The sequence below is a fragment of the Ascaphus truei genome, chromosome 15 (assembly GCF_040206685.1).
Source record: "Ascaphus truei isolate aAscTru1 chromosome 15, aAscTru1.hap1, whole genome shotgun sequence".
NCBI lineage: Eukaryota > Metazoa > Chordata > Amphibia > Anura > Ascaphidae > Ascaphus > Ascaphus truei.
The window spans coordinates 25533732-25557146 of NC_134497.1; the positions used below are offsets into that span (position 1 = coordinate 25533732).

At 44.3% G+C, this 23415-nt stretch overlaps 1 protein-coding gene across 1 annotated transcript; it reads right to left on the minus strand.

Moving 5' to 3' along the window:
• Nucleotides 1–3508: 3508 nt before the first annotated feature.
• LOC142466364 (uncharacterized) lies at nt 3509–21810 on the minus strand. The gene is made up of 4 exons (XM_075571216.1): nt 21415–21810; nt 19942–20019; nt 18750–19576; nt 3509–3541 (listed from the first exon to the last, which is right to left on the minus strand). The coding sequence occupies exons 1-4, from the start codon at nt 21689–21691 to the stop codon at nt 3509–3511; spliced, it is 1215 nt and encodes a 404-aa protein (XP_075427331.1). The 5' UTR covers nt 21692–21810.
• Nucleotides 21811–23415: the final 1605 nt, after the last annotated feature.

The window sequence follows — 23415 nt, forward strand, 5'->3', positions numbered from 1 at the left end:
TATCTCCCCTCTCTCTCTCCCCTCTCTCTCTCCCCATCTCTCTCTCTCTCCCCGTCTCTCTCGCCCCCCTCTCTCTCTCTCCCCACTCTCTCTCCCCCTCTCTCTCCCTCCCCCCTCTCTCTCCCTCCCCTCTCTCTCTCCCTCCCCTCTCTCTCTCCTCTCTCTCTCCCCTCTCTCTCTCTCCTCTCTCTCCCCCCTCTCCCTCCCCCTCTCTCTCCCCTCTCTCTCCCCTCTCTCTCTGTCTCTCTCCCCTCTCTCTCTCTGTCTGTCTCTCCCCTCTCTCTGTCTGTCTCTCTCCTCTCTCTCTCTGTCTGTCTCTCTCCTCTCTCTCTCTGTCTGTCTCTCTCCTCTCTCTCTTTCTCCCCTCTCTCTGTCTGTCTCTCTCCCCTCTCTCTGTCTGTCTCTCTCCCCTCTCTCTGTCTGTCTCTCTCCCCTCTCTCTGTCTGTCTCTCTCCCCGTCTCTCTCCCCTCTCTCTGTCTGTCTCTCTCCCCTCTCTCTGTCTCTCTCCCCTCTCACTCACTCCCCTCTCTCTCTCTCTGTCTCTCTCCCCTCCTCTCTCTCTGTCTCTCTCCCCTCTCTCTCCCCTCTCTCTCTGTCTCTCTCCCCTCCCTCTCTCTCTGTCTCTCTCCCCTCTCTCTCTCTGTCTCTCTCTCTCTGTCTCTCTCTCTATCCCCTCTCTCTCTCTGTCTCTCTCCCCTCTCTCTCTCTGTCTCTCTCCCCTCTCTCTCTCTCTGTCTCTCTTCCCTCTCTCTGTCTGTCTCCCCTCTCTCTGTCTGTCTCCCCTCTCTCTGTCTGTCTCTCTCCCCTCTCTCTCTCCCCTCTCTCCCCTCTCTCTCTGTCTCTCTCCCCTCTCTCTGTCTGTCTCTCTCCCCTCTCTCTGTCTGTCTCTCTCCCCTATCTCTGTCTGTCTCTCTCCCCTCTCTCTCTCTGTCTCTCTCCCCTCTCTCTCTCTGTCTCTCTCCCCTCTCTCTCTCTGTCTCTCTCCCCTCTCTCTCTCTGTCTCTCTCTGTCTCTCTCCCCTCTCTCTCTCTGCCCTCTCTCTCTCTCTGTCTCTCTCCCCTCTCTCTCTCTGCCCTCTCTCTCTGCCCTCTCTCTCTCTGCCCTCTCTCTCTCTGCCCTCTCTCTCTCTCTCAAGTATGCCCCAAGTATGCCCCAACAATGGATTTTGATTTATTTAATACTGTTATTGACATTCATAAATTTGTCCGGAAATTAACGCTAAAATCTTTCTTTCAGAAGCGGACTCTCTGCTCAGATAAGGAGGAGGGGTCAGTTCCATTGGTGGAGGCGTTAAGTATGCCCTCACAAGGGAAGGTGCTAACAGAGGGGGTGTTGGGGACACCTTATGTAGACTTTAGGGAGGCTTGTGAACTACAAGATGTTTTGGATTTAGAGGCATTGTTAGTTGACAATGAGATGGATTCACAGCAGGACAGTTGTCCAGAATTTAGTACCTGGAAATCTGACTTAAAGCAAAAATCATTGTTTTATCCGCAGTTTGCCAAGAGTCCATTTCTTACCACCTTTGAGGATCTAGTTATAAGAGATCTACGGATTCTAGCAGAGAGGGTGCCGTTCTCAGGGGCCACCAATTTGAATAAAGGGGAAAAACAGGCTCTATTATCGTTACAGAGGAATTCCACGATAGTGATTAAAAGTGCAGATAAAGGAGGGGCCGTGGTGGTGCAGAGTAGGGCTGGTTACCTCAAAGAAGCATTTCGGCAACTTGGGGATACCACCACCTACTCTGTACTACCAGAGGATCCCACGGAAGGGTTCATGGAAATCTTGAAAGAACTACTAGGAAGTAGTTGAGATTACACAGGTGTTGAGTCCAACAGAAAAGGTTTATTTATGGAACCCACACCCGACCATTCCTGTGTTTTACCATCTCCCGAAGGTCCATAAGACATTGGTCGATCCTCCGGGAAGACCAATCGTGTCGTCTATTGGATCTTTGGGAGATGGACTCTCCAAATATATCGATCGGTTCCTACAACCATTTGTTAGAGGGTTGCCTTCCTATCTGTTGGACTCAGGGGACCTCATTAGAAATTTGAAACCAGTGACCTGGGGCCCACAATCGCTATGGGTCACCATGGACGTTACCTCTTTGTATTCAGTAATAAAACACGACCAGGGGGTGGCCGCTGTCAATTACTTCATCGGGGGTCCAGATAGCAATCAATTTCACACATCGTTTATTTTAGATTCCATTAAGTATTTACTCACACACAATTATTTTCTTTTTGATCACAAATTTTATTTGCAAGAACAAGGCACAGCAATGGGCACGAGCTTTGCTCCGGTGTATGCGAATTTGTTTATGGGGTGGTGGGAATCACAGTTTATTTTTACGAGCACTAATCCATATCGGAAGTACATCACATTTTTTAGGAGGTACATTGATGACCTCATTATGATTTGGGAAGGGGGTCTAGACACTTTATACATTTTTTTGATTACATTAATTGTAACAATAATAATTTAATTTTCACTCATCACTTTAGTGAACACCACATTGACTATCTGGACCTTCGCCTATTCATTGACATGAATAGACAAATTCAAACGGAAGTCTTTAGAAAACCAAATGCGAAAAACATGTTGCTGAGAGCAGACAGCTGCCACCCCGCTGCGGTCATTAAGGGGATCCCCAAAGGCCAATTCCTCAGACTGAGGAGGAACTGTTCCACCGACGAGGGCTTTGCCCGCCAGTCTGAGGAATTGAGTCAACGATTCCAACAGAGGGGATACGACGGGGAACATTTAAGTAGCACCCTTCAGGAAGTGGCATCTATGAAGAGAGAGGATTTATTAGATCCCCCGCAGGCTAGCCCAACAACATATGTAGGAGAGGAAAAAAGGTTACAGCCAACTAACCAAAGGGGTAGAGATTATACTAAAAAAGGAGCCCCCAAGGATGCACCACTGATTATCACCCAGTACAACAACTGTAGTCGACAAGTCCAACAAATCATCAGGAAATATTGGAATGTCTTGCTCCTAGATGGGAGTTTACAAGAATGTGTTAAGGAGGGACCACGGTTTGTGTACCGCAGGGCCAAAACGATAGCCACATATGTGTCCCCAAGCTACGTAGCATCTACGAAAACAGAAAGAAGTTTATCACTAAGGGGTCATACAGATGTGGAAATTGCAAAATCTGTCAATTTATGACGCCCACCAAAAATTTCTCAGCTTCCTTTAAGAGTAGTCCTACATCCCCGAGTAAAAATTTCCCAATTAAATCATTTATTAACTGCAACACCCAATATGTCATTTATCTTTTGACTTGCGGGTGTGGGATTCAATACGTGGGGAGAACGACGCGATCCCTCAAATGTAGAATATTAGAACATATTCGATTGATCAAAAAACGGGACTGGTCTCATCCAGTCTCGAAGCATGTTTCCCAGTGTGAGAAAGGAGGGATCAGAGGCCTCACGGTTTGCGGGCATTGAACAAGTGTTCGCCAGTCATAGAAGGGGCGATCTGCTCAATGTTTTAGACCGCAGGGAGGCATTTTGGATATTTATGCTGCAAACGAGAACCCCTTGCGGTCTTAATATTGAGTGGAATCTCAGCCACTTCCTCAAATATCAATAAATAATATAATTAATGTATACATAAATAAGAAGTGATAAAGTATTTACTCCCGCGATGCGATTGTGACCCTGCAGTGTCCATGAATTGTTCATAGGAAATATGGATTTATTGAAGGAACCCATTTGTTCTTGCCTTTTGTTATGTAATGCTTTTTTGATGTAATGTTTTGGTGAAGTACATTCTTATAGAGATGCTAGGTTTTCTGTGAAGTTTTTAGATAACTTTGATATTGTGATTTCATCCATGTGCAGTTTTCTTTACCCATGGGGCATGTGATTGATGTTTTTAAGGGATGTTGGCATGTCACTCAGTGCGAGTATGTTATACAATCAGGACTAAAGGTGGTATAGAAATTTACCTTGTTTTTACTGGGGGCCACCCAAATGGCAGTGCACTGACTGACATGTCTCTTCTGTGTTATGCTAATGTTGTTTGTCTATGTGGAGTTATCTTTGCCTTGTACACAGGTTCACGGGGCGAGTTTAGGCAGTTTTTCTGTGACCCCTGTTTTATTATACATTCCCCTGCTTTCCTTTTCCCCTCCTTCCCCCCTTCCCCCCCCCCTTTTTTCCCCCCTCCTTTCCCCCCCCCCCCCCCTCCCGTTCTCATATCTTTCTCTCTCCCTCCCCCCCCCCTTTCCCTGGTAGTTCCTTTCCTTAGCCTTCTATCCCTCCCTTTCCCCTTCTTCCCCCGCCCCCCCCCTCCTTTTGCCTCCCCCTCCCCCTCCTTCCCCCCCGTCTCTTCTTCCTCGCTTCCCCCCCCCCTCTTCCCCCCCCCCTCCACGTCCCTGTATTTGATTTTATTATTGTCTTAAGGGCAGTGGAACGCCTGCTTGCGGCGACCTGTGGTGCTCTGATGTAAGGGGGGCGTGCCTCCGGATCTGCATTGGCTGGTCCTTGGCGCGCTTTGGCTATTAGAGCACCCGGTGACGTCACAGAGGCGGGTCTAACATCCCGGTCACAAGGGGACGTCTTCACAAGCCATTGCAGGGCGGCCTTAGTTCCGTGCGCCGTAACTATAGCAACCGGGATGCTGGACGCATAGCGTTACGTCGCATAGCTGGATTGCTGGTAAGGGCACGGACGCGCGGAATCTGACGCCGCGCGCATGCGCAGTGTGGTTTGACTCGATTTTCACAGGTTTAGGCAATTCGGGTAATTAGTTTAGAGGGTATATTAGACAGGGCACCACTCCTCATAACATACTCCTTGATAAAGGGCCTACAGGTCCGAAACGCGTAGGAGGTGTTTGTGTCCCCATGGGGGGTTTTATTCTTCCAGTTATGTGCTGAATTAAAGGACGTTTTTATCTCCACACCTGGCTCCCTGTTTCCCTGGCTGTGCGCCATTTGCTGCTATTCTACTCTCTCTCTCTGCCCTCTCTCTCTCTGCCCTCTCTCTCTCAATCTGTCTCCCCTCTCTCTCTCTGTCTCTCTCCCCTCTCTCTCTCTGTCTCTCTCCCCTCTCTCTCTCTGTCTCTCTCCCCTCTCTCTGTCTCTCTCCCCTCTCTCTGTCTGTCTCTCTGTCTCTCTCCCCTCTCTCTCTCTCTGTCTCTCTCCCCTCTCTCTGTCTGTCTCTCTCCTCTCTCTCTCTCTGTCTCTCTCCCCTCTCACTCTCTCCCCTCTCTCTCTCTCTGTCTCTCTCCCCTCCTCTCTCTCTGTCTCTCTCCCCTCTCTCTCTCTCCCCTCTCTCTCCCCCCCCCCCTCTCTCTCTCCCCTCTCTCTCTCCCCTCTCTCTCTCCCCTCTCTCTCTCCCCTCTCTCTCTGTCTCTCTCCCCTCCCTCTCTCTCTGTCTCTCTCCCCTCTCTCTCTCTCTGTCTCTCTCCCCTCTCTCTCTCTGTCTCTCTCCCCTCTCTCTGTCTGTCTCAATCCCCTCTCTCTGTCTGTCTCTCTCCTCTCTCTCTCTCTGTCTCTCTCCCCTCTCACTCCTCTCCCCTCTCTCTCTCTCTGTCTCTCTCCCCTCCTCTCTCTCTGTCTCTCTCCCCTCTCTCTCTCCCCTCTCTCTCTCTCCCCTCTCTCTCTCCCCCCCCCCCTCTCTCTCCCCTCTCTCTCTCCCCTCTCTCTCTCCCCTCTCTCTCTGTCTCTCTACCCTCCCTCTCTCTCTGTCTCTTTCCCTCTCTCTCTCTCTCTGTCTCTCTCCCCTCTCTCTCTCTGTCTCTCTCCCCTCTCTCTGTCTGTCTCAATCCCCTCTCTCTGTCTGTCTCTCTCCCCCTCTCTCTCTGTCTCTCTCCCCTCTCTCTCTCTGTCTCTCTCCCCTCTCTCTGTCTGTCTCTCTCCTCTCTCTCTCTCTGTCTCTCTCCCCTCTCACTCTCTCCCCTCTCTCTCTCTCTGTCTCTCTCCCCTCCTCTCTCTCTGTCTCTTCCCCTCTCTCCCCTCTCTCCCCTCTCTCTCTCTCCCCTCTCTCTCTCCCCTCTCTCTCTCCCCTCTCTCTCTCCCCTCTCTCTCTCCCCTCTCTCTCTGTCTCTCTCCCCTCCCTCTCTCTCTGTCTCTCTCCCCTCTCTCTCTCTCTGTCTCTCTCCCCTCTCTCTCTCTGTCTCTCTCCCCTCTCTCTGTCTGTCTCACTCCCCTCTCTCTGTCTGTCTCTCTCCCCTCTCTCTCTCTGTCTCTCTCCCCTCTCTCTCTCTGTCTCTCTCCCCTCTCTCTCTGTCTCTCTCCCCTCTCTCTCTCTGTCTCTCTCCCCTCTCTCTCTCTCTGCCCTCTCTATCTCTGTCTCTCTCCCCTCTCTCTCTGTCTCTCCCCTCTCTCTGTCTCTCTCCCCTCTCTCTGCCCTCTCTCTCTGCCCTCTCTCCCCTCTCTCTCTGCCCTCTCTCTCTGCCCTCTCTCTCCCCTCTCTCTGTCTCTCTCCCCTCTCTCTCTCTGTCTGTCTCTCTCCCCTCTCTCTGTCTCTCTCCCCTCTCTCTGTCTCTCTCCCCTCTCCCTCTCCCCTCTCTCTCTCCCCTCTCTGTCTCTCTCCCCTCCCTCTCTCTCTGTCTCTCTCCCCCCCTCTCTCTCTGTCTCTCTTCCCTCTCTCTCTCTGTCTCTCTCCCCTCTCTCTGTCTGTCTCACTCCCCTCTCTCTGTCTGTCTCTCTCCCCTCTCTCTCTCTGTCTCTCTCCCCTCTCTCTCTCTGTCTCTCTCCCCTATCTCTCTCTCTGTCTCTCTCCCCTCTCTCTCTCTGTCTCTCTCCCCTCTCTCTCTCTGCCCTCTCTATCTCTGTCTCTCTCCCCTCTCTCTCTCTCTCTCCCCTCTCTCTGTCTCTCTCCCCTCTCTCTCTGCCCTCTCTCTCTGCCCTCTCTCCCCTCTCTCTCTGCCCTCTCTCTCTCTGCCCTCTCTCTACCCTCTCTCTGTCTCTCTCCCCTCTCTCTGTCTCTCTCCCCTCTCTCTGTCTCTCTCCCCTCTCTCTGTCTCTCTACCCTCTCTCTGTCTCTCTCCCCTCTCTCTGTCTCTCTCCCCTCTCTCTGTCTCTCTCCCCTCTCTCTGTCTCTCTCCCCACTCTCTCTCTGTCTCTCTCCCCCCTCTCTCTCTGTCTCTCTCCCCTCTCTCTCTCTGTCTCTCTCCCCTCTCTCTGTCTCTCTCCCCTCTCTCTCTCTGTCTGTCTCTCTCCCCTCTCTCTGTCTCTCTCCCCTCTCTCTGTCTCTCTCCCCTCTCTCTGTCTCTCTCCCCTCTCTCTGTCTCTCTCCCCTCTCTCTGTCTCTCTCCCCTCTCTCTGTCTCTCTCCCCACTCTCTCTCTGTCTCTCTCCCCTCTCTCTCTCTGTCTCTCTCCCCTCTCTCTCTCTGTCTCTCTCCCCTCTCTCTCTCTGTCTCTCTCCCCTCTCTCTGTCTCTCTCCCCTCTCTCTGTCTCTCTCCCCTCTCTCTGTCTCTCTCCCCTCTCTCTCTCTGTCTGTCTCTCTCCCCTCTCTCTGTCTATCTCCCCTCTCTCTGTCTCTCTCCCCCTCTCTCTCTCCCCTCTCTCTCTCCCCTCTCTGTCTCTCTCCCCTCCCTCTCTCTCTGTCTCTCTCCCCCCCCCTCTCTCTCTGTCTCTCTCCCCTCTCTCTCTCTGTCTCTCTCCCCTCTCTCTGTCTGTCTCACTCCCCTCTCTCTGTCTGTCTCTCTCCCCTCTCTCTCTCTGTCTCTCTCCCCTCTCTCTCTCTGTCTCTCTCCCCTATCTCTCTCTCTGCCTCTCTCCCCTCTCTCTCTCTGTCTCTCTCCCCTCTCTCTCTCTGCCCTCTCTATCTCTGTCTCTCTCCCCTCTCTCTCTCTCTCTCCCCTCTCTCTGTCTCTCTCCCCTCTCTCTCTGCCCTCTCTCTCTGCCCTCTCTCCCCTCTCTCTCTGCCCTCTCTCTCTCTGCCTCTCTCTACCCTCTCTCTGTCTCTCTCCCCTCTCTCTGTCTCTCTCCCCTCTCTCTGTCTCTCTCCCCTCTCTCTGTCTCTCTACCCTCTCTCTGTCTCTCTCCCCTCTCTCTGTCTCTCTCCCCTCTCTCTGTCTCTCTCCCCTCTCTCTGTCTCTCTCCCCACTCTCTCTCTGTCTCTCTCCCCCCTCTCTCTCTGTCTCTCTCCCCTCTCTCTCTCTGTCTCTCTCCCCTCTCTCTGTCTCTCTCCCCTCTCTCTCTCTGTCTGTCTCTCTCCCCCTCTCTCTGTCTCTCTCCCCTCTCTCTGTCTCTCTCCCCTCTCTCTCTCCCCTCTCTCTCTCCCCCTCTCTCTCTGTCTCTCTCCCCTCCCTCTCTCTCTGTCTCTCTCCCCTCTCTCTCTCTCTGTCTCTCTCCCCTCTCTCTCTCTGTCTCTCTCCCCTCTCTCTCTCTGTCTCTCTCCCCTCTCTCTGTCTCTCTCCCCTCTCTCTGTCTCTCTCCCCACTCTCTCTCTGTCTCTCTCCCCTCTCTCTCTCTGTCTCTCTCCCCTCTCTCTCTCTGTCTCTCTCCCCTCTCTCTGTCTCTCTCCCCTCTCTCTGTCTCTCTCCCCTCTCTCTCTCTCTCTGTCTCTCTCCCCTCTCTCTGGGCCTCATGCAGTAAGCGTTGATAAGGGAATTATCACCATTTTATAGCCAAATTGGGTTTGAGATTCAGTAAGCGCCGATAAGTGCTTGATTTCGCCAGGTTTCGGAGCCGATTATTTTGTTATGGCCAGTCGGCTGCGATAAGCCTGTTTCGCCACTGATCGCCAGTTTTTTAAATCGGCTGGATTCAACAAAAAAAATCAGCTTATCGGGGCTGATCGGCACTACGAAATTGAGATGTTATGGCCGATTTCTCCCGCCAACTAAAGTTGGCAGTTTGGACGGGAGAACGATCGCTAAGGCTGCCGGAACGGCACTTAGAAAAAAAAAATCTTCTGTACATCAATGGAGTCAATGGAGCGGGGACGTATAACAGTATAGTACTGTTTACGTTTCATTGCTCACAATACAAACGTCATTTGCATTACAGTGTGGGGGGCATTCCCTGCATTGTGTCACGGCTGACGTGTATTATTTGCATAACATTATACTTTTACATGTTTGCAGCATTTGCGGGTCACATTACTCATCATGTGATGATGTGGCAAGGGAAAATACTATACTCAACTCTTAAAGGAGAACCTCACATCATAGCACACATTTTACTGAATTGATCGACAATTGTTTACATGATGTTACACATGTCACACATGTCACACATACACCGTATATTCATGTTCCTTTACATTACACAATGCTTGTAATGTGTCACGCATCTTTAAACGTTCATGTACATCTAAATTCTCATGTTTACATCTAGGTTTGGTCCTCCCTATTTTCATGACGTCACTTATTGGACGCGCAATCACATTGCATGTTTACATTATAACCGTTGTACAAGCACTTCAACCTAACTTATACGCACATGTACAGTAATTCATCATTGGGACACCTTGTAAACTCATTCTATAGCAACTATCCTCATTACAGAAATGCATGCATATGCACACGACTATTCATTGTTGGCAACATGTCACAATAACATGGCTAATTACACATGTTACACAAAACTTTTCCCACATCAATCTCAGCCTTTTTGTCTCATTACATGACTGACTCTTGCGTTCACAAGTTTTACATGCATTGCACATGCAACTATTTATTTGCAAGCAATGTTTGTACAAAGCTTCACCTCACATCATTGCCAAATATCATCATTCCCTGCAGAATACACACAACAACTGCACACAGCTTGCCACACAAGTACTTTATTATGTTAATGTAAAACCTTGCATTTTACTATGTCACCTGACATCATCACATACCTATTTAAAGGACGCCCATTACCTGCTCATTCACAGCTACTCATTTCAAAATGTTGAGATTGTTTAGGAGACGGAGGAACATTCTTTTCTATGACATGCTTGATGATGAAGAGAATGACTTAGGGCAAGGGAGGGACACACCGAGGGACAGTGACAGGGACAGTCACGCGGATACGACAGGGACAGGGAGAGGGGACAGGCCGAGGGACAGGGAGAGGGACAGGAGATCAGAGGAGAAGACAGAGGAGACAAGTTGTGCCTCGTCCGCGTCTGTACAGGGAGAGAACCCTGTTAGATGGGATGAGTGAGGAGGAGATTGTAAGTCGCTATCGTTTGAGTTCAGCAGCAATCTTATCTCTTTATCAGGAGATAAGGGGAGATTTAGATTTTTTCACAGCCAGAGGTCGTGCACTACCTGGGCTTGTTAAAATGCTGTGCTCATTACATTATCTTGCTTCCGCGTCATACCAGACAACTGTGGGCATAGTGGGCGGGGTCTCGCAATCTACATTCTCGCGGGCCTTGACCCAGTTTCTCTATGCACTCAATAGACGCGCTAGGAATTATATTCATTTTCCTACAGAGGCGACAGAGTGGCTGGAAGTCAGGACTGGCTTTTATAATATAGCAGGGATACCATGTGTGCTGGGTGCAATCGATTGCACACATGTTGCTTTGATTGCACCTAGTCAGAGTGAGGCATGTGTACCGCAATCGTAAGCACTACCATTCACTCAATGTACAGGTGGTATGTGATGCGACGATGAGGATAATGCATGTGGTACCCAAATTCCCTGGTTCCAGTCACGATTCCTCTATCCTGAGGAACTCTTCAGTCTTCCATGCGTTCGAAGAGGGACATTTTGAACATGGTTGGCTGCTGGGTGAGTACACATTTACATGTTATAACACAAAACACATTTTTATTTAGGAATGTTGGCATTGTACAATTTGATCACTAATGTCAGCTTATGTGTGCTCCATTCATTATAGGTGACTCAGGATACGGAATTAGGCCGTGGCTATTGACTCCGGTGCTAAACCCTCAAACTGAAGCAGAGGAGAGGTACAATGCAGCCCATATATCTACAAGATCTGTTATAGAGAGGACATTTGGCCTACTCAAGACCAGATTTAGGTGTCTGGACAGAACTGGTGGGGCTCTTCTATACAAGCCTCAAAAAGTGTCTGATATTATCCTTGCCTGTTGCATTTTGCACAATGTTGCACTCAGGCACAATGTACAATCAGACCTAGCTGAGCCTTTGGTAGACGAGCATCCCACCCATGTAGCTGCTGAAAATGAACAAACAGCCAGTGGTGGCCAGACACGCCAGAATCTCATCAATTCATTTTTTTCTTGTAAGTAAAAACATATATGTTCCAAGTTCTACTTTTATACTTACATTATGTTATCTTAACAATAATGTTTTTTTATATAACCTTCTGTTAGGACACAGATGAATATGGGTTGCACACCTTTCTTTTCTCTGCTGTGTGCACAAAGGGATGTGGCACCGGTATGTTATTGTTGCACAGGTTATATAATCCCTCTTCAATTGTACTTTAGTTGTGTGTATGTGAATACAACTGGGGTAACAAAGCACTAATATTTTAGCATTGTGTTGTTCCTTATGCTAACACAATACACATATTATGCCCATACTCATTCATGCTTCTAGTATGCTTACATACAATGTTATTGGTGCAGTGTAACATGTACATCCATATGATGTGTACACCAGGCTGATTTACATTTTGAATGTGATTAAATATACATGGTGTTGCACATTTAACACCAAATACACACTTTGCTGTGTTGTTTACGGTACTGAAGATGGCATGTCAATGTTTGCAATTTATATATTGTTCCTTTGCATTATAGGTATATCTCCAGTATGACTGATCATGGTATGTATATTTGCTGACATCTCTCATAAGATGTGCCTACCTCAATCTTCCTATAATTATTTGAAGTAAAAACACAACATATTGTTTTAAAGACAAATGTAACATACATGTACTTTCTGTATCATGTATATGCATTTAGCTACTCTTGAGCTTTCATGTGCATTGTATTAGAAAATGATTACTCCCATTTTATCACATTTTATGTATGTTTCCTTATAAATTCCATTCATGTAATATAGAGGTGTTTGGAGAAAAGGGGATAACTGTACTTATTTGTTTACTTACGGGAGCTCATTCATCACGGATGAAATTGACTGATCATAACACTCCATGCATGAATGCCTGTAATCACAACAATGCGTACTACATCTTATATTTAGCAATGTAGGTGTTTTTTAATGCTAGGAATTAATAGTCAACATGAATTTAAATTTGTGACATGTGTATGTATAAGTCACACATGTGTGGATGTGTCCTACATGTACCAAGTGTAAAACTGTGAACAGAAAACACTATTTTGTTGCAAATGTTACTGTCATTTAGCATTTCTAATTTACCTATATGACAATGTTGGTAATATTTTTGCAATATAATTCACGTCACTTCATCATTATCATGATGATAATTATCAAGTATTCTCACAATTGTAACGTCAATCACGTGCACATTAGCATAGACACACTTTTTAAGACAACTGTTTGTGTCTGTATCAATTTGTGTAGGATCCATGTATAACACCGACAAATGATAACACCAGCTTTATTATGGTAGCTTATATCATCATATTGACTATACGATGTATTTTTAGAAAGTTTAATAAACACAGTAAACTATAGTTAGTTAGGTTAATGAAATATACACAGAAACGTACTTCATTACATGATGTTGATGTCATATTCAGAACATCATGCATTGTAGGGGACCACAACATCTGGCCAATAACATTAATTGCTACAGTCCCAAACCATTTTATCAACATACCCATGTAACAAGAGATTTTTAACAATAAAGGGCTAGTTGGTTGTAAGTGTCCTTTACATTGGGAGAAGGAGTGGCTCAGTGAGTAAAGACACACACTGGCACTGAGAGTTTGAAGCAGGGGAGTCTGGTTCAATTCCCGGTGTCGGCTCCTTGTGACCTTGGGCAAGTCACTTTATCTCCCTGTGCCTCAGGCGGCAAAAAATAAATTGTAAGTTCCACGGGCCAGGGACCTGAGCCTGAAAAATGTGTCTGTAAAGCGCTGTGTACAACTAGCAGCGCTATACATGAACATGCTCATATTATAATTATTCTTATTATTCTTATTATTATTGTTACATAGTTTCGACAGTCATACGTTCCATTACACAATAGAATACACAAATGTGTTAGCAGAGTGGGAATGGTTGTTATATATAAAACACACCATGCCATAAAATGATAGTAGTCATTAAAGAACACTCAATAAAAATTCATGAGGCACTATTTTGCAACATCATTATGTTAATTAAGTGCTTATGCAATATAGGCATAAGTGTATCACATTTTTAATTGTTTGTTAATAAGCGCTGCAAGCAATATAAAATTAGTTCCATATGTAGTATAGTAGTCGGTGGCTCCTCCTCACAATCATCTCATATAAAGGTAGACTCTTCTGAAATCATACATTGATCCGATTGTATCTTCCCCGACATCTCTGAAATACAGCAAACACATGATGGTCAAAGATGGCACCTTACTATATATGTATCCGTGACAACGTGTTACACAGCTCTATATGATTGTGTACATACACACGTCACTCACTTATATTTTAGAAGTACAAGTGTACATCAGTATGTTATGTTTCTTTAAATTTGTAGCAGGCATAACTATGTATATGATGTGAACGTTGCCTGTATACTGAAAAATGTGCGCGCACATCTTAGTGTGCGCACGCACTTCAGGCTTGGCTGCACTAACTGTTTGCGCATGCGCAAAACAAAGCGTACGTTGTGCGTTCAATACAGGTTGAAAATATGATTAAACATACAATCTTTATTTCAAATACAATGAATACGAAACTACATTCGTTCTAAACGAGTACATCTGTATTCTTTTTAAACAGACGTGTTTGGACAGAAAGGACGGCCGATAACACAATGCGCAAATGCAATACGTGTGACGTCATGTTAAACCAGCGTGAAACGCACGCTAACACTCCTCCCACTCAATTAACATTCGGCTAACGCCCAGTGTACGCCCCCACTGTATGACACACTGCAGTTACCGTTACTATAACAAAACATGTCAGCCAATAGGCTTTGAGGCGCGCACGTCGCTTGGGGGCGGGACTTACATCCGTAATCCTTTTTAAGGACGCCTTGGGCCATGACAAGGGTCCCACGTCATACGTGGTGGACCCGCTTTTAAATGTTGTAGATGTAGCATGATAACAAAACAGGTATGTGTTAGAGTTATGGTAAAATGTTGCTAATATGTTTAAAGTGATAGGAAAGTACGTATATTTATTCCGTCAGCAATGTGTACTACTCTTTCAGGTTCTACTATATTGTATTCGGAAACAATTTGTTTGTGATCGCTACATGTTATGCAGTCTGCTATGTTACGCTGTATCCACGCATTGAAAGGGAAAATGGTGGTTAGACAAAAAAAAATGTAAACGCAGAGTGAACGCATAACGATTGTTATATTTACCATTCTTCTAGAATTAACTCTTCGTCTGCCTGCAACTGGTCACTCCAGAAATGCAAGGCATTTTCATCCACGCTTGACCCAAACGCTGAATCCAGTATGAAACACATCTCCTCCATGAAGCGCTCATAGGAATCGCCACTGCTTTCTTCAAACAATTGGTCGGGAGGTATGTTCATTTCTTCGGGTGGCCAATAACATTAATTGCTACAGTCCCAAACCATTTTATCAACATACCCATGTAACAAGAGATTTTTAACAATAAAGGGCTAGTTGGTTGTAAGTGTCCTTTACATTGGGAGAAGGAGTGGCTCAGTGAGTAAAGACACACACTGGCACTGAGAGTTTGAAGCAGGGGAGTCTGGTTCAATTCCCGGTGTCGGCTCCTTGTGACCTTGGGCAAGTCACTTTATCTCCCTGTGCCTCAGGCGGCAAAAAATAAATTGTAAGTTCCACGGGCCAGGGACCTGAGCCTGAAAAATGTGTCTGTAAAGCGCTGTGTACAACTAGCAGCGCTATACATGAACATGCTCATATTATAATTATTCTTATTATTCTTATTATTATTGTTACATAGTTTCGACAGTCATACGTTCCATTACACAATAGAATACACAAATGTGTTAGCAGAGTGGGAATGGTTGTTATATATAAAACACACCATGCCATAAAATGATAGTAGTCATTAAAGAACACTCAATAAAAATTCATGAGGCACTATTTTGCAACATCATTATGTTAATTAAGTGCTTATGCAATATAGGCATAAGTGTATCACATTTTTAATTGTTTGTTAATAAGCGCTGCAAGCAATATAAAATTAGTTCCATATGTAGTATAGTAGTCGGTGGCTCCTCCTCACAATCATCTCATATAAAGGTAGACTCTTCTGAAATCATACATTGATCCGATTGTATCTTCCCCGACATCTCTGAAATACAGCAAACACATGATGGTCAAAGATGGCACCTTACTATATATGTATCCGTGACAACGTGTTACACAGCTCTATATGATTGTGTACATACACACGTCACTCACTTATATTTTAGAAGTACAAGTGTACATCAGTATGTTATGTTTCTTTAAATTTGTAGCAGGCATAACTATGTATATGATGTGAACGTTGCCTGTATACTGAAAAATGTGCGCGCACATCTTAGTGTGCGCACGCACTTCAGGCTTGGCTGCACTAACTGTTTGCGCATGCGCAAAACAAAGCGTACGTTGTGCGTTCAATACAGGTTGAAAATATGATTAAACATACAATCTTTATTTCAAATACAATGAATACGAAACTACATTCGTTCTAAACGAGTACATCTGTATTCTTTTTAAACAGACGTGTTTGGACAGAAAGGACGGCCGATAACACAATGCGCAAATGCAATACGTGTGACGTCATGTTAAACCAGCGTGAAACGCACGCTAACACTCCTCCCACTCAATTAACATTCGGCTAACGCCCAGTGTACGCCCCCACTGTATGACACACTGCAGTTACCGTTACTATAACAAAACATGTCAGCCAATAGGCTTTGAGGCGCGCACGTCGCTTGGGGGCGGGACTTACATCCGTAATCCTTTTTAAGGACGCCTTGGGCCATGACAAGGGTCCCACGTCATACGTGGTGGACCCGCTTTTAAATGTTGTAGATGTAGCATGATAACAAAACAGGTATGTGTTAGAGTTATGGTAAAATGTTGCTAATATGTTTAAAGTGATAGGAAAGTACGTATATTTATTCCGTCAGCAATGTGTACTACTCTTTCAGGTTCTACTATATTGTATTCGGAAACAATTTGTTTGTGATCGCTACATGTTATGCAGTCTGCTATGTTACGCTGTATCCACGCATTGAAAGGGAAAATGGTGGTTAGACAAAAAAAAATGTAAACGCAGAGTGAACGCATAACGATTGTTATATTTACCATTCTTCTAGAATTAACTCTTCGTCTGCCTGCAACTGGTCACTCCAGAAATGCAAGGCATTTTCATCCACGCTTGACCCAAACGCTGAATCCAGTATGAAACACATCTCCTCCATGAAGCGCTCATAGGAATCGCCACTGCTTTCTTCAAACAATTGGTCGGGAGGTATGTTCATTTCTTCGGGTACCCATTCCAATGCATTTTCAGCTGAAAGGCTTGGTACAGAATCATAGTAGTTATGTTCATGTACAATGTGGGTTTCAGGAATGGAGGGTGCAGATATTGCAGCAGCTATCGATTCACACGGAACAGTAGTAGCGGATCCATTGCTATTGGCATTAGGAATAAATATGCCTTTAACCACAATATATGTGCCTTCTTTCACGGTGAAATGTTTTTCTTTGGCAATCTTCCAGAAACCATAGTTGTGTTCTAGCTTATCCTGCACACGTTCAAAAAAGTCATTTGTTGATAAAGTGAATCTTATTGATGAATTAAAATTGCGCGCATGCCGACGGTTTTGGTAATAAGGATATTTTGCTCGAATCAAATCATAGATTTGGCGTGTGCTTGCTTGATGTCCGCAAGTTGATAAAATAGCTTCTGAAATCATGTATTTATAACCTAAATTCGGATTCATAATTGTCACCAATTCATCAGCCATTGCAAAGTAGCACAAAAGATGTGTGCAGGTATCTGTTCTTTGCTCATCAAAATGAAACTGCTCAGTGGCTAACAAATTGCTGTGTTTCCTTTTCAAGGTCAACAAAAGTATAAACTGTAACTCCTTATTTCAAACGCCAATTGGATTTCTAGTTATAATTGCTTGAACATTTGTGGTTAGTGATAGCCGCATGTGGGACAAACATGTATCCTTTTTTTATCTCGTTTTTGAAAACATTAGTACACTTTTCATTCAGTAACATAGAGTTTTCTTGAAAAATAACAAAGAGCACTGTGTGAAAATAGTGCTTAGACAGCCATATCAGTAAATACACACACCTGCAAAATGAAATGTTTTTTCCCCACATACATTTCTGTGTGTATTTGAAAGTCTGGTTAAGTCCCTGTCTGCATGAGTTTAAATACGTGTGTATCTATATATATATATAAATATATCTATCTCATAAATATATATATATATAAAGTGTATATTGTACTATATGTATATTGTGTGTATGTGTATGTGTATGTGTATATGTATATATATATATATATATTATATATAAAAAAAAATTTTTTTTTATATATATATTATATATATATATATATAAAAAGTAATTTTTTTTTTTTTTTTAAATATTGCTGGAGTACACACAACATATTGATGGCAGTAAGTAGGCCTTGTATGAAACCTATTTAAATGGTGATAAACATGAGTGAATTAAGTAATAAACATTTGTTTGCGCCCAATAATGTTAGAGGCTCACACTTAGTATAGTTGTCAAACATTAGGCCTGTATTATAAAAATACTGTGTTTTCACAAGGAAGCATGAAGTGTATGTTTTTTGTAAATACATCTATACCAGTTTAGATAGCACTATATATATACACACACACACACACACACACACACACACACACACACACACACACACACACACACACACACACACACAGTGTGTGTCTGTGTGTGTGTGTGTGCATATATCAATACATACTACATATATATTAGTATCAATTCAGAGATGTTCTTGAAACAAGAACACATAAATGATTAAAGGACAACATTACAATGGCCAGCAAAGGTAAGTAATATTTAACACAAAATCCTGCTGTATACGTACAAGAAAGATGTTTGCAGTTAAATAGGTGCTTTTATAATTGCATGAAAATAATATGCACATGCAATGATTACATCAATTAACACACCCAAATGCTATGTTTTGCTGCTAAGTCAATGGCAGCTTCTCTAAACTTAGCAACTGGCTCCTGGTGGACCATTACTGAACAGACGATTAAAACATAAATATTTATAACACTATTCATTAATTAGGAGTGTTAACATTTCCAAAACTTCACGTGTACAAGAACATACTTGAAAGTTTGGAAACAACACAGTCTTCAGCATACATACAATAGTAATTAGATAATCTGAAGTCAACAAAACAAGGCCAAAAACATATTTTCTGAATTATAACATTTATTTTTTTTGTTCCTTTTGCGAGCGAGTAACAGGCCTGCTTGTTGTCTCTTGAATTTTCCTTTTTCTTTTGCCACCAACTTTAGGCACAACAGAGCCACTTTGACTGGCCTCTGGCACTTCACGGGCAGGGCTTGTGGCCAGTGACTCACCTACAGGGCTTTTGGGCAGTGACTGTTCACCTACGGGGCTTGTGGCCAGTGACTCACCTACAGGGCTTTTGGGCAGTGATTCACCTACAGGGCTTTTGGGCAGTGATTCACCTACAGGGCTTTTGGGCAGTGATTCACCTACAGGGCTTTTGGGCAGTGATTCACCTACAGGGCTTTTGGGCAGCGATTCACCTACAGGGCTTTTGGCCAGTGACTCACCTACAGGGCTTTTGGGTAGTGACTGTTCACGGACAGGGCTTGTGCCCACTGACACATGTGAGCAAGTTGGTAGACACTGCACAAGTGATGGTTGGTCTGTTTCATGTGTGTCTTTTGTTGTTTTTGACCAAAAACTGGTCAGTAGTAACTGCTTGTGTTTTGTTTTTGTGGGCTCCTTTGTAGGTGTCTGCTGCTGAATTTGTACAGATGGCAGCGGTAGGATGTCATCAGGAACCTGCACAGCAATGTCTGCTACTTGACCGGTAACATTTGGGCCTGGTGAATGAATATCAGATGAATGTGGTGAAAACTGACCTGCATGAACAGATCCTGGCTGGGAGGTGTTGAATTGTGGTACATTAGTCATTCTCCAGTAATTAGCTTGTGTTTGCTGAACAACTAATGCTTCGAATGAGGTGTTGATTTTTTGCAACTGTTTCGGCACTTCAATGAAGACTCTGTGGAGATGTGCCAATTGTGAAACTGTTTCTTCCTGCAGTGCAATCATCCTTTCCAGCACTGTCATGAAGTCAGAATGGCGACGATTTTCTGCTTCCACAATTTTTCCCTCAGAAGCTACAATTGCATCGTATGTCGTATTTGCTGGACGATTTGCCGGTAAAACAGTTTCAATTGGAACGTCTTCATGGTCACTTGCTTCTATTTGTGTGTCTATGGCGGTGGCATCATCATCATCATCATCATAATCCTCTTCATCATGTTCTACAAATAAATGTACAAATTATTAAATGTCATGTTAATCTCTGCTGTGTTACTATGTAATTGTACTGTGTCATAAGTAACAACTAACATGTTTCCATACGTTTTATAACCTCACATTAAAAACTACCTTGACTTAAGAATAATGTTTGGACTCAGTATGAAATATGAGTGAATGAAAACTTGCTGTAAACTCACAACTCCTACATGATAGTTAACATCACTAACACAATACAAGTTGCCTTACACTTCATTTTCACTGACACTAAGTAATCCTATTTAAAGAAGATGTGCAAAACAAATAATGAACATGACAACATAACATATAGAAGAGCACATATTATATGGCCACCAACTGATACACTCACCTTCTAGGTGTGTTGAGCTGGCTGACCCAGGTGAAGACACTTGTTCCGTCTCAGGTGACACATGTCCTTCAGGGGCAACTATATATAACAATAACATAAGTTTTACATTTACATGTGTAAATATTGAACAAACAGTTATTGTATGTTCTGTATTTATGAGTATCTAACAGCATCATTTCCTTAACCCAAAATGTGTGTGTGAAAGTGAACATAAATAGTTGTAATAACAATGTACATGCCTGTGTACTTAGAAGTTTTGAGTTCCCTAACATACAACATACTATGGTTCTGCAGTAATGCGTGAGGATAAATAGATAAAATTTGAACATAAAAATCATATGTTGTGTAGTGATATCAGTATCATAATGTACATAACTATCATGAGATGACCATTCACAATGGTTATCATGAAGGTGGTCATATTGCAAAAAGTGTTGTTTTTGGTAGAGGATATGTGTGGTACATTAATATAAGATGTGGCACACATGAATGTGGCTGTGACTAAACAAGACAACACATGCAGTGTGTGATAATGTGTCGTTGATAGTAGTTCAACTATAGATATGAGTGAACTAATGTGTGACGTACGGTTTGATAAGTAATGAGTTGTTGGGGCATTTAGTAGCTAAAGTGAAGCTTTCAAATGAGTGTGATTAACTTCAGTTGTGCTAGTGAGGTTGTAAGAACGGTATTCCCTTCCCCAAAAAGCCTAATCAGCCACACCTTTCAATTACTTGAAACAGGTGAAAATGGTGTGAACTAAGTTGCCCCTAAAATGAGGCTGTAATTAGTGTGTGTGCTGAACCCCACCCCCTCTGTTGAAGTGTATGCTGTGATGAGATATTAATTGCAGCTGCTTTAACACAATGGTAGATGAGCTAAATAGTCGTGTGCAGTTTTTAAGTTATGAAAACAATGACATAAAATATGATACGTGTGCCTCATTATGCTGTCTGTATATGACTTAAAGCAAAAATGGACCTTTTCATTAACAACTATAGATGTGTTAGTGCAAGTGATGTTTGTAGGCCGTTGCATGCAATATATTTGATGCATGCTTAAAATAGGCAGTAATGTCATGTTTGTCGGAGTAAAATAAATAAAATACACAATAATATTCTATATATTTCTGTTCTGTACCTGTAGCTAGTAATAATTTCTCATTAACATGTGTTACACATGTGTACTACCCTGTTGTTCCCCATCTTCGCCCACCATCAATTGCTTCCACTGCAGCAATGCATTTTGGGAATTCACATGTAAATGAGCACGCAATGGCACGTGCTATATTAGTTACTGCTTTTAGTAGGACTACAACATATAAGTCTATTTTGAGATATATATGTATACAGAATCAGACATATACATATATAGATGCAGGTATGCTTATATTGTGAAGACAGTATAAAAAGCAGTGTAACTATGCAAAATAACTGTAAGCAACTACACGCCTAGTACAGTAATATTTCTCACCTGGTGGAAATTGTGAGGGGTAAATTCCTATATCACGGTCACCAGGTAAGCCTTCCACGACGACGGGAAGTAATTTTGCCCGAAGCAGCTCCTCCAATGGACTTAATATGAGACGTTGTGGTGTGGGCCCACCTCCAGTGCCAGTAGCATGCACGCGTTGGTGTTGTATTTTCTTTTTCAATTTGGACCTAATATCATCAAATCTCTTGTGACAATTCCGCTTGTCCCTCACATGATTCCCACACGCATTGACACCAATGACTATTGTGTCCCACATTTCTTTTCTGCTTGCTGAACTTGTCCGCCCTTGAAAAACATATCAAATATATGAGGTAAATGATTAATAATAGAAGCACCAGTTTCCTACACTGCTAGCTGTTCCAAGAGATAGCAAACATGCTGTTTTATGTGTAATATGTGAAGCACATGAGCATTCACTACTAAACCTATACATGTAAGCAAGGTTGCATTCATATTGTATGCAGTTATGGCAAATTGACCGCCTGTGTTTAGTTGTCCTTGTAAGGCATGATAAAAAGCTGTGTTTCCAGACTAATTAACATAGAAAGATATTGTGAAGCCATATTTGCATATGAACAAAACTCAGATGACCTAGGATCACATGTATTTGAATAATAAATGTAAATGTACACTTACCTAGTAAATGTCCATATATACTGTCATAGTGCTCCAGAATGCCAGTGACAAGAGCTGTATTTTCCTGGTCATTGAAGCGAGGATTACGTGGCTTCTCCACACGTTTCTTCCGAGCAGGTTTAGGGTCAGAGCTTGGCTGGTGCTGACTGGACTCTCCTTCTTCCAATGGAAGAGCCTCCAAAAGCTGCCCACCAGCAAGCACGCCACCACCATCCACCCCATCAGCAACTGCGCCACCAGCAGCACTCCCAGCACCAGCACTCCCACTCCTAGCACCAGCACTCACACTCCTAGCACCAGCACTCACACTCCTAGCACCAGCACTCCCAGCACCAGCACTCCCACTCCCAGCAACAGCACTCCCACTCCCAGCACCAGCACTCCCACTCCCAGCAACAGCACTCCCACTCCCAGCAACAGCACTCCCAGCAACAGCACTCCCACTCCCAGCAACAGCACTCCCACTCCCAGCAACACCACTCGCAGCACCAGCACTCCCACTCCCTGCAACACCACTCTCACTCTCAGCAACATCACTCCCCTGAACAGTACGTTCACTCCAACGCGTACTCCCACGAGTAGCACTCCCACTCCCACCAGCATCACTCTTCCCACGCTTTGCGGGCATACTTCCAGCACTCACAAAAAACAGACAAGAAATGTACAGGCAATCACACGAAACACTTCCACATATAAAACAAGACAAATATGTAAACAAAACAACAATGGACAAAGCTCACCCAATACACAACAAGTCTCTCAGTCAATATGCAAATGTTCAAACAGCCAGCTCTGTGCGTCTCTCTCTCTCTCACTCCCAACAACACAGAGAATGAATAGCAGTACACGTTGCCTTTAAATATGGCGCGCAATCCAAAACATGCTTGTTTCGCCTGATTCAGCAAGATTTGTGATTGGGCAACCTAACAGCACCCCGCCACGCACGCCGATACACCTGTGTGTGATCGGCTAATCATCGTGAGAGTGGGCGGATTTGTTTTCGGGTTGATTTTGAATGTATTCGGCACTTACTGCATACGGAGAGGAAAAAACGCCAATAACATGACTAATCGGTAAGATTGCCGATTTCACATAATCGACGCTTACTGCATGAGGCCCTCTGTCTCTCTCCCCTCTCTCTGTCTCTCTCCCCTCTCTCTCTCCCCTCTCTCTCTCCCCTCTCTCTCTGTCTCTCTCCCCTCCCTCTCTCTCTGTCTCTCTCCCCTCTCTCTCTCCCCTCTCTCCCCTCTCTCTCTCTGTCTCTCTCCCCTCTCTCTGTCTGTCTCTCTCCCCTCTCTCTGTCTGTCTCTCTCCCCTATCTCTGTCTGTCTCTCTCCCCCCTCT